Source organism: Vigna umbellata, chromosome 4 (genome assembly GCF_029865625.1).
Source record: "Vigna umbellata cultivar VRB3 chromosome 4, Vumbellata_1.0, whole genome shotgun sequence".
Classification (NCBI taxonomy): Eukaryota; Viridiplantae; Streptophyta; class Magnoliopsida; order Fabales; family Fabaceae; genus Vigna; species Vigna umbellata.
The window spans coordinates 39,013,230-39,025,743 of record NC_142168.1 but is presented as its reverse complement, the minus strand read 5'-3'; the positions used below and the strand labels follow the sequence as shown (position 1 = coordinate 39,025,743).

Below are 12,514 nucleotides of genomic sequence, written 5' to 3'. Positions count from 1 at the left end.
ATTGAAGTATATAAATGGATTCTTGTAATTAAATTTGTCAATTTAATTTAATTGGTGTAATTTGAAAAACAAAAAGTTTATAAATATATATTTAATTACCATTTCATTCAAGAATGCTTTTGCATTCCAATTTTTTTATTAAACATTGATAACTTATAATGAAATGCTTTTGCATTCCAATTTTTTTTATTAAACATTGATAACTTATTTTTAAGTATTTTAAGTCAAGATGACACTATCCAAATAATAAAAATAGTTATTTTAATATACAAGTTAATTTATTTTTCTTGAATATGAATTTAGTAATGTATCGAGTAGACATGCAATTTCTTTAGATAGATAAGATTTTTTAAGATATACATTGTTAAAATTTATAAAATTTTGTGTACTTTTTTCACTCTCCATTTACATAATAAATATTTTAATCAACTCAACATTGACAAACCAAGTTGAGCATTGAATTTCATGTTATTTTGTCATCAACCTCTTTATTTTTTTCAACTATGGCTTTCCTTTTTTCTTCACCAAACTTTCTTCCTTTTCTATTACTAAATTTCCTTTAGATTTAATGTTAGCTTGTGACCTAAAAAAAATATGGATTGATTTTTCGTGTATCATTAACTACTAAAGCAAATATCTACCTTCTTTTGTGACAACATATTATGAGTTCCTCCTCTAATTGTAGTCAAGATTTGTGTTTATTTTTATAATCTTTCCAAAGTTGATGCTATTTTTCTTCAAACCATCAATTATTTATGGTTGTTTTTATTTGAACACTTGTCTAAAATTTAAATATAGTGTACTTATTTCATGAATAGAATCAGTCAAGTAATCACTTCTTTTTTGCGAGCTATATGTTGGTATAACCATATTATATGTCTACTATTTGTTGAGTACTTATGGACAATCAACATAACTACCTCCAGCCGATTTAGCAAAAGGTAACCTAAAAGATTTTATATTATGAACAAGTATATTGTACAACATATTTTAGTATCAATGTTTTTGTCATGTCATGTTAAAATTTGTTCTCAATTTAGTATAACATTGTGTCTTAACTTGTTACTTTAAAAGTTTATTAAAACTTCACTAAAATGTTTTAGAGAATCACATAGGATATTGAGGTCAATGAAAGATCTTGTCAATAGATGGATTACAAAACATGATTTTAACTCTTTGATTAATTGAAATCCAATGTATATTTTGAATTATCAAGATTACTAATATGACAATGGAGTGTTTTTATGAGGGATAATTTTTCCTAAAGTTTTGTTAAAGAAAGTGGTGGCTCAGCAAGTCATGTCATCAGGATGTTCTAAAGAAAATCTCATGATTGAGCAAATGTAACATTTCTTACCAAACTAGTAAATTTTGCTTTCGTGAAACCAATAGTGATAATATTAAAATCCCAAAACGAGACTTTTAGTGTGGATCAATATTTGTTTGTTATTGATTAGCTAGAGGAGATTTGTCCTTTTAGTGGTCTTTTCTTTTAGTTTTTCGCCTTTTATCAAATATCATTCTTTTGAGTTTTTTAATTTAAAAAATTAAAGTAAAATATTTGTCGTGTCATGTCCATAAGTGACAAACCTCACTATACAATTTTTTATCAACTTCAGCTTCTTTAATCTAGTAATGAATCATAATTACTTCATGGAATTCATGTACTTTATAAAATCCTTTGTCATGACAAGAAAAGTTGGTTTAACATACAAATATTCTTGTCGATAATCATATGATTGATAATGTTGGTCATTATTCTTGGGTAAAAATGCATCATTCTTCCTAAATTAAGTGTTTTTTTCAAGTGCCTTTTATTAGTTCTTTCACTCAACCAGGATTGATAACTTTTTTTCTTTAACTCATTTATTGGTCGTGATTTCTTCATCTTTGATATACTATATGCAACACAAATATAACCCTTAGTTATGTTTTCTATTTTTCTTTATATTAAAGGCTTTTCGAATGGGTAATGATAATTGCATAAATAAAAAAGGTGGTAAACATGGACCAATTGAGGTCATTTTGACTCAGTCAACTAAAATTTCTTATATGTTTTTTAAATTCAATATCTCTTTTTGTTTTAATTTATATATATATATATATATATATATATATATATATATATATATATATATTGTATATGTATATTAAAATCACACTTAATGATGTGAATATTTTCTAAGTCTTTAATTAGTTAGTTAATGTCTCTAATTGGATAAATTTTATTTTTACATGTTAAATTATTATATTATAATTAGTAATTGAAACTTAATATGCAAGTATTACTAATATAAGTTATAATATTATTACATATTTGTATACTTCAGATAATACATTATAAAAAAGTTAATTTTTTAAAAGAGAATTTTTTAGTTTAAAAGAATTTGTCAAACCAAGCTAGTATATTGAAAATTTTAACTTACCTTACCAAATTAGTGGTTAGCTAACTGTTGATCCATTTTACCATTCTTGAAATTGAAGAAAAGGAAAAAGGGAAAGAAAACAAGCATTCAAAGAATAATCCCAAGGAACATGAGAAGAAACAATTTTCTCACTAGAAAAGTTCCGTACTTTTTTGTTGTTTGGATTTGTAAATTGTAGGATTTATTTCCCTTAATTTATTTGTAATTTCATGTGAAATAGTAATTGTAATTTAGATTGTAATTGCCTTTAGTTGAAATTCAATCAAACCAAATACGAGCATCAAGTTCACACAAGAGAAAGAAGAAGCATAGGAAATGTGACACATTGTGACACAAATATGAAAAACATGGGATTGATATTTGTCATTGATCTAGATCTAGAAGATTTTAGATTTTAATTTTTGAATTTTTCTTTCCTTTGCAACATATTTGGCCGAGGCTAGTTTGAATGGCTATATAGAGTAATTCTCTTTCTTTGTAAATCACTTTTACAATATATGAAATTTGAAATTTGTGAGAATTTTGAGACACCTATAAGAATAATCTCCTTTCACGAGTCTTTTATTAATTTTTTAGAGTGAAATGAAAATTATTCCTTGAAAATTATCTTGAAGATGAAGATGGAGATCTTCGGTCTTAAGTGGCATGTAAACTATCTCTAAAGTGTTATCCATTTTTGTCATTTACTTTGTTCATATTTTTATGCTCTTTTTCTTCTTTCATTCTCTTATCTTTATGTCAACTCCTTTGTTTTTGCTTTCTTCATGTCAGAACCATTAAAATCCACCCAAAACCCAACTGACTGGAAGACATGTGTCGAGGAAGGGAAGCTGGAAAACGGAAAGTGGAAGACAGATGTGAGCAATGGAGTGGCCGTTCGGTTTTGACGGTGGAAGAAAAACTCTAAGTTTTCAAACTTCACGCCACTTTCTGCATGCACCCTTCTTCCCCAGAATTCTGAAACTTTCATTCTCTCCTCCTTCTCTCTAACAATCTCATTCTTCTTTCTACAAATTCTTACCTTTTCTTTCCTCCGATCATCATTCAGGCACCATTTCCACTCTTCCGGTGTCAAGAGCTTTCGATTGAACCGATTGATTTGTGAAGCTGAGTTGATAAGTTCTTCTCTTCACTCAGTCGTGCGGTCTTCTGGACATGCAAGCCAAGTTCTAGTTTCATGTGTTGATCACTCTTCTAAAATGAGTAGTTCTGATAGTGTTTTGGTTTTACTTGGTTTAGTTTTGGAGAATTGTTGAGCGTTGAGGGTAGAAGGATTTGTAGAGGTGAATCAGTAATCCTACCTGTGAACGTTCGGTCACATTAGAGGTAAGGGAAGCTTATATAATTTGATTTTTATGTTTGTTTGGAATGTATGTATGTTCGTTGAATTGCTGAATTAATATGAAATATGATGGATTGCTATGTTTTGACTGTATGAAGTATGAAAATTTACTATGATATGGATGTACGAAATTAAGAAGATAGATGTTGAGAAATGAATTTAAATCATTCTAAGTATGAAATTCCATATGAAAATGTATGTTCGTTACTGAATGGTCTTTGACCGTTCGGTTTTCTCGAGGACTCGTTTGGAACTAGATTCTTTCATTTGGATGGAATTCCAGTTGAGGACTGAGCGTCTTCGTTTAGTAAAATTTTTATATCAACGTTCAACCAAGGATATTCGTTCTTTGGTATTCTGTTAAAAATTGAAGTATACCTATGTGTATTTGTATATCTCGTTCGTTCTTGAACAATAGTTAATTGATATTGTATATTTATCAAGTCTTTATTCTATAAACTATTTAGTGTTAGGTCTTTCACCAAGCGCTCGTACTATTTAGTGCTAGGTCTTTCACCAAGTACTCGTACTAAGTAAGTGTTAGGTCTTACACCAAGCGTTTGTTCTCCTTTCAGTAATCTATCTTGATAATAAGAGCGCTCGTCCAAATTCCATAGAGTCCGCTCTATACCGTGCTCGGTCTTCGATTGACATTCTGTTTTGTTGATGTTAACTCATAAGTAAGCTAAGTATTTATAGCGTTCGATTTCTTTATATGATTTCTTCAAGTACTATCAATTGATGTCTTATAGTGTCAGTCTCCATTGGTTTCGGCCTAGAGTCTTAGTACTCGGCCTAGGCTTCACGGTGTTCGGTCTAAACGTTCATGAGTCAGTTCATTTAATTGGCTCACTTTGTAAATCACATTCGTTTCTATTAGTCCTTGTGAAATATTATGGAAATCGGTCTCTTCCCAACACCAATAGTCACTCTCTCGGTTTTGATCCGTTTTGGAACTAAAAACCTCTTGGTTTACGTTCGGGGTTGAAGATTTACGTTCGGTATTTGGTATCTTAATGAATTTTTGTTCAAATTGGTTCAGTTGAGGTTTAATAATGAAAGATGATGGAGTACGATATGGACGAAACGTATTTGATTATGAAAGAGTATTCCGGGGAGGAATATCTCATGAATGGACATTGGAATTTGGTAAAGTATGAATGTGGGCATGCTAAGCTGGCGGTTCATCCTGATTTCCGTGATTACTCATTCTCATGTAGAGAAGGGTAAGTCATGTGTGGGAATGGCAAGAGGTCCTAGTCCTTATGATTAAGTTGGACAGATAGGACTAACCTCGGGTGGCAGTTGTTGAGGGTATCCCAGTTACTACATCACCCGGATGCACGAACGTCGTAGCTACACAGAATTCATACAGTCCGGACAGTCAGAGTCTAGCATTAGGCTTTGCATGTAAAAGTGAATGAACTATATCGTTTATTTGAATTGTGTGAAATCCATGTTGATATTTGAATTGAATTACATAAGCTTACCCTATGTTTTCTATCTTGTCTGTTTTGTACGTTCGGTTGTCTTTCTGTTGCAATGATCATCCATGTGGATGTGAGCAGAAGGAGACGAGCTGTTGGAAGAAGAAAATTTAGTCGAGGTAGAAGTTAACACCGAACAGTAGAACCGTTCGGTCAATATTTTAGTTTAGTTGTACGATGATCGTTCGATCATATTTTCCCTTTTCTTTTGTAGGATCGTTCGGTATAAGTCTTTTGTAAACCGTACGGTCAGGATTGCATCTTTGTACAGTTTTAACTTTCTCGTTATTTCTGTAAGGTCGTTCGGTCGTAAGCGCACAACCTATTTCTTGTAAGACTGAACTGTAATATATTAGATGTGATTATTCTATTGTATGGTTTTACACTGTATTTTTGGGATGTTACACTTTACTTCTTAATTTGTCTAAGCTATCCTATATTTTTGTAGAGTCCATAATTCAAGCTTCATATAAATTAATTTCATACTATATGAAGTAAAGATGAGGTTCAATTCTAGACTTAATTTCATGTTTATATGTTAAGCTTCTAATACATATTTAAACTGTCATGTTAGCATAAATTCCTTTGACACACACATCCACAAGCATACCTACATTTGGTCATGGAACTTTTGTGGTGACAGTGAAAAAACGTCCCAAATACCCGTTCAAAGATTCTCCTACATGTATTAAACAACTCTCACATCTTCAGTTATTTAGTTGCGACTTTGATCCTAAACATTTATTTGAAAGAAGATACATTTATTTGAAATTCCATGGTTATTCTTTTACAATGTTATATTTTTTAGATCTTCTCATCCTTTTATATATTTCTTTCGTATGTAGGAAAATTTTCACCTTTTTGGTGACAACTAAACTGTTTTAGCCAAATTCTCTAAAATGAATTTTTGAGACTCTAGTTAGATATTCAATATAACTAATATTTTCCATTAAATTGTTTATTTATAAGCTTAGAGTTAGTTATGGTTAAATAATACAATGCCAATTAGAAGATGGAATGTTCATGTGTTACCTCGTGCTCGTGACATGTCAACAATGATGTTCATGTGTTATGGCTAACCACTTCAATTATGGAATTACTTTAACTAACCTTTAAATCTACTTTTTAGTTTTCTCACCATTGAATACAGTATCATATAATAATTAGTATCTTCAAGGATTAAAGAAGAATCAAATTCTAAGTTAACTAATACACATAAGTTATAAACTAGTGCAACATTGTATATAAATTGAAAATTGTAACAATATAATAAAAATATAAATGAAAGAAAAATATGTTTATTATAATAATATTTTATTGATTTATTATTATTATTATTATTATAATAAATTACAAACTTCAAATTTATTATAAATATATTTTAAACTCAAAATTAAAATAAATTCTCATTAAATCATCTCTAAATTTATGGACTCGTGAGAAGTCTTACATACAGTTTCTAAATAAATAAACATTAGATGTAAGGCTCAAATTCAAAAGATTCCTTAGGTTGAAATATCATATTTTGTTTTAAAAGATAATGCATTTTGTTGTATTTTTTTAAATTATGTGGGGAATTATTGAAAATATTTAATATAATTTAAAAAATAAATAATAAAATAAAATCCTACTGTTAATAATATTTTTCTGCAACATTAATTTTAGAAATAAATACTATTTATGTGTATAGGGTCTTTTACATTTATTTTATTGATTACAAATTATTATTATTTAAAAATCAAATTTATTACAATTGACTATTAAGTCTATCTCTACTACTACTTATAAATATCACTTATACACGAGAAAAACATACAACATACACACCAACTCATTAAGAGTGTTTTTAGTCTTATGTTATATATTGTCTTTAAGACATTGGTGTTTATAAGATTTAGAAATTCTTCACTGTACTTTATTGGTACGTGGATTTTTGTATCTTATGAGAGAAATACATATAATTTTATTTTGGGGAGATAAATGTATATATTTTTTTGTTTTGTGCTATGTAGTAAGAGCGTTTTCTCTCTAAAGACAATGTTATGTGTGTCTCAATCCAGACTATTTTTACTCCTTTGTTTATTTACCTTTATCTTATATTCATATTCTTTGTTATAAAATTAGTTGGATCTAATTAATATTTTTTTATCCTTATTTGTATCTATTCTTATATAATTATTATTATTATTATTATTTATTTATTAATTTTCTAGTTCTATATGAGTTTTTGAGAAACAGAGTTAATTTATTCTCTCCAAAAGAATGTTCCTTAATTATTAGAAGAATACTTGATATATTCAATCTTTCAAGTATTAGCTCACAAAATGAGTAATAGAAAATCAATGTTAACTGTCTTGTCTGGAAGAAAGTTTCTCAAATAAGATGTCTTGTTGCTCAAGCATCACCTCTCTATTTTCTTAAGCTTATATTTAAGTGTTTAGTGTACTATTTTGAGATGATATTGAATGGATGATTGTAGCATATCTATTTTGGTGAGAAATTTGTGAAAGCATTGAATAAGTATAAACTGAAAGATGTGATGATTTATTTGGATAAGAGGTGACAAATACCTGAAATGATATTTTAATTTCATTTTCTTATGGTATTGAGTGTTACAACTCATTAACGAAATATCAATAGTTTAAATAATATAAATTAAAATATCATGTGATAGTTAACACAAGTCAAGTATTAATCTATACTACTATTTGTTTAACTAAGGCCTTTTGAAATACTTTACACAAACAAGTTTCTTTACTATTTTATTATTTTTCTTTTTAACTCTTTTCTTTCTTTCACCCACGTTTTGAATGCTGTTAACATTTTTTAATCGTTTGTGCTTAAAACCCATACAAAAATAAAAAATCCGTAAATTATATTTGTAATTATCTAAAATTTTCGAAGTACAATTTTAGTCCTTTTTTAAAAGAAATTATTCATTTCTTATCGGTCTAAAATATATCATTTGTCAAACACTGTTTAAACCACTTTTTTATAGGAAGTTTTCTAAATCGCTAGAAAATTAAAAGTGTTACATTAAAGATTAAAGATATGAATAAAAAAGCAGTAAATTTTATAATCTAAAACTGAATTTTGAAATTTGTAAAATGATAAAAAAAAAAACCATTTTTTCCCCTCAAGATCAGCCCACGCGTTTCTAAATTAAATCTAGCAAATTTACAATCATTTGATTTCAAGCTTTTCCCAACCCCCGACAGCTTCAAATCAAAAGATTTAAAAATGTAATTTTTAGTCGCAATGTATTAACAATACACATTATTACATTACCCCTGTTTTCATTAACACATGATAACTCCTTAGACATAACATAAAACACAAATCTCTAACGATTGTTTTCTGTTTTGTTCGACGGTGCAACACTGATGTTGGCATTTCTCTCTCTCTCTCTCTCATCCACAAAAGTTACCACATCTTGCGGGCATTAGCTCTTGAAGAAGTCATTGTTACCTTAAACATTCAGAGACATGAACCTTTAATGTATACACCCCATACTAGTGCCGATAACTTAGGCATTGCACGTGTTACACCCTTCTCTTTTCCCCTTAATACTCCTACAACCTCCCTCTCTTTCCCTTCAAAAGCTCACTCTTTTTCTCCCTTCTCTTCACCCTTTCCCTTTCTCTTTCTCCTTCTCTCTGCAACGTAACCTTCTTCTTGCAATGGCAACTGCAACTTCCTATGTCACATCGCCACCTCCATTGAAAAATGAGCTTGACATCGTTATCCCCACCATAAGGAACCTTGACTTTCTTGAGATGTGGAGGCCATTCTTTGAGCCTTACCATTTGATCATTGTGCAGGATGGTGACCCCACCAAAACCATTAAGGTTCCACCTGGTTTTGACTATGAACTCTACAACCGCAATGACATCAACAAGCTTCTCGGTCCAAGGGCCTCTTGCATCTCCTTCAAGGACTCTGCTTGCCGCTGCTTTGGCTACATGGTGTCTAAGAAGAAGTACATCTTCACCATTGATGATGACTGCTTTGTGAGTTTTTCTTTCCTTTCACCTTTCTGGGTGTCTCGATTTTGTTAATGGACAAAATCTACACGCATGGATTTCCAGAGTGACACAAATTTTGATTAAGTACAGAACAAAAAGCATATGGAAAAACCACATCAAAGTTCTGCATTTGTTTGCTCTTCTGTTCGATGTTTGGAGAGATCTTGAAGTGTTTTTTTTGAACTGAGTGACCAATTTCATGCCTCCATGCAACAATGATTTTGGTTGCAGATTCCCCTGTGCCCTCTAGATTACGGATTCTGTTATTCTGCTCTGCATCATTGCTATTCTCCAAATGTTTTCAATGTGCAACTGGTTCTGTTGCTGTTTTCTTTTTTACTTTTTGGCCATTGCATGAGTTAGATCCATGTTTTGAGGTCTGTGATGATGAACTTCCTCTTCAAGGTGTTTAGATTATTATTGAAATATTATTTTGCTCATCTGTGCTATGAGATTTGGTAGTTTTAAGCATTGTCTTTGAAAATTGCCTTTCTTCTTACAATTCTACCTGCTAGGGTGTAATTTTTACTGCAAAATATTACATTGGTATATATTCCATAGTGTTAACTTTGTCCATTATCTGTTGAACTCACATGTCAGTAGTGCCATATCTTCTGCGGACCTTGGATTTATCAGTTGATTTTATAATCATTTGTCTATACTTTTATATGATGATTAATATCTAACTTTTTCTGCTGCTACATTTTTCTGAATTAAATTAAATTAAATTATTCACTAGTTTATTGTTTTTATGGCCCAGGTTGCCAGTGAACCATCTGGAAAAAAGATTAATGCTCTTGAGCAGCATATTAAAAACCTTCTGTGTCCATCCACACCATACTTCTTCAATACCCTTTATGACCCCTTCAGAGAAGGAGCAGATTATGTTCGTGGATACCCTTTTAGTCTTCGTGAAGGTGCACCAACTGCAGTTTCTCATGGTCTTTGGCTCAACATCCCAGACTATGATGCTCCTACACAACTTGTGAAGCCTCTTGAGAGGAACACTAGGTATATATATAGTACCATATAACATAGCAATACCCTTATTTTGAACCTTCTACCTAACAAAAACTACAAAGTGTTAGCCTATACAATTTTGATTGTGACTCTTGTCATTGTGTACAAGGTATGTGGATGCTGTTCTGACCATTCCAAAAGGCACTTTATTCCCAATGTGCGGAATGAACTTGGCATTCGATCGTGATCTCATTGGACCTGCGATGTACTTTGGTCTCATGGGAGATGGTCAACCAATTGGACGCTACGATGATATGTGGGCTGGTTGGTGCTGCAAGGTCAGTTTCTTTGCTTTATTCCAGTGTAAAACTTTATAGGAACAGTTAAATGGATATTTTGTAATGCTTAAATTTGTACATACAATTGTTTTACCAAAAGTTCCCATTAGACAGTTAGTAAAATTAAGCAGTTATTTCTTCTGATAACATGATCTAATCACACACTTATTGAATCAGTACTTGTTATGTCAGTACTCATCAAAGCAGAACTAAGGTTAGATTGTTTTCATTAAGTTATTCTGCAAAGTTTCCTTAAACACGTACATAAATTTGTGTTATAGATAAGTTCGGTAAATAGATTCCTTACATGCATACCCTTATAAGCTATATGAATATTATAGCAAAAAAACAAATGAGAAACTTTGATGACGGTGATTCAGGTGATCTGTGATCATCTGGGGCTAGGAATCAAGACTGGTCTTCCATACATCTATCACAGCAAGGCAAGCAACCCATTTGTTAACCTGAGGAAAGAGTACAAAGGCATATTCTGGCAGGAGGACATTATTCCATTCTTCCAGAATGTTGTGCTTCCAAAAGAATGCACCACAGTGCAGAAGTGCTACATTGAACTCTCCAAGCAAGTCAAGGAAAAGCTTTCAAAGATTGATCCTTACTTTGACAAGCTGGCAGATGCCATGGTTACTTGGATTGAGGCTTGGGATGATCTTAACCCTGTTGGAGCATCTAAGGCCAATGGCAAAGCATAAACAGGTCTTGGTTAGCAACCACTGAAACTGGACTAGAAGTCGAACTATTTTTATTCTGTACTTTTTTTAAGTATTTCTTTTCGATTTACAATTAGTGTCACTTAAGTTTGCAGCATTGTTAGCTGTAATTCTATTTTTTTCACTTCATGCTTTGAGATTATGAAGAATAAAGTACAATGGTCTAGTTGTTTTCTTGTGATTTTTGTACCCTTAGTAGACACACATCACTCAGGACCTTATCACTTGCTGGTTCTGAAGTTCAAGTGAAGCAAGTGTTATTATAGGAAGAATATCAATGTATGGCTCATTACCAAATCAACAGTGATCGAGTTTTCAAACTGATATGTTCAGGAAGTTTGATTTTTCTTCTGTAATTTTTCTGCCACTCAAATCATCTCCTTTTCATCAAATGCTAGCTTGAATTTCTAAACATAAAATATTTATAACAGTGATTTCCCTCTCATGAGAAGATGAAACAATCCAATTAGAGTTTAACTTCCATTCGCAGACAATGTAAGAAAATAATTTCATCAATCAACAAAAATAATTATTTATCAATATAACTTTTAAGTTAATTATTATAAGATTCAATATGCTTATCAAATATAACTATTTGTGATTGGATGAAAATGCAAAAACTCTTTACGATGTCTGTATGTAGACTATTTATTCAGCCAGTTTATATGAAAAACTACAAATAACTTCGAAAACTTGTCAAACCAAATTGATGGAGATAGAAATAGTTGCTGGTATAGAGAATTTGGAAATACTAGTTATAGAACAAGACAAGAAAACCAGTATTTTGGTAGAATAAACTTTCCAGTGTCAACTTTTTTTGTTACTAGTTTTCTTATTACTGCAATAGAAAACTTATGTTGTTGATATTATGGTAGTTTGATTTCTGGCACTGAACTTTGGTATTTCTTCGATTGCACGAATAAAGCAAAACTACAGCAACACTAAAATGTGATGATGAAAATTTCATTAACTCACTGCTGTCTGCATTCACATGAGATGATTACGTAAACATTAATTGTAGTGTAGCTGCAATGGACACGTTTGCAAGTCCTTTATGTGATGTGGAAGGTTGTGACATAGGTTTAATGTGAGAAATTGTTGTGCATGAGCAGTGGCTAGCTGTATTTTGGTTCCATTGGATGGTCATAATTGAAAGTTTGTAATAAACTGTGTAATGTACTAAACTAGGTGCTCAGTTAGTTCTGGCA

At 31.0% G+C, this 12,514-nt stretch overlaps 1 protein-coding gene across 1 annotated transcript; it reads left to right on the top strand.

Annotated features, from left to right (window-relative positions):
- The first annotated feature begins 8,647 nt into the window (after positions 1-8,647).
- LOC124845016 (UDP-arabinopyranose mutase 1-like) lies at positions 8,648-11,630 on the top strand. The gene is made up of 4 exons (XM_088114391.1): positions 8,648-9,265; positions 10,041-10,291; positions 10,410-10,578; positions 10,959-11,630. Exons 1-4 carry the CDS (start codon positions 8,936-8,938, stop codon positions 11,286-11,288), a joined length of 1,080 nt encoding a protein of 359 aa, XP_087970517.1. The 5' UTR covers positions 8,648-8,935; the 3' UTR covers positions 11,289-11,630.
- The last annotated feature ends 884 nt before the right edge of the window (positions 11,631-12,514 follow it).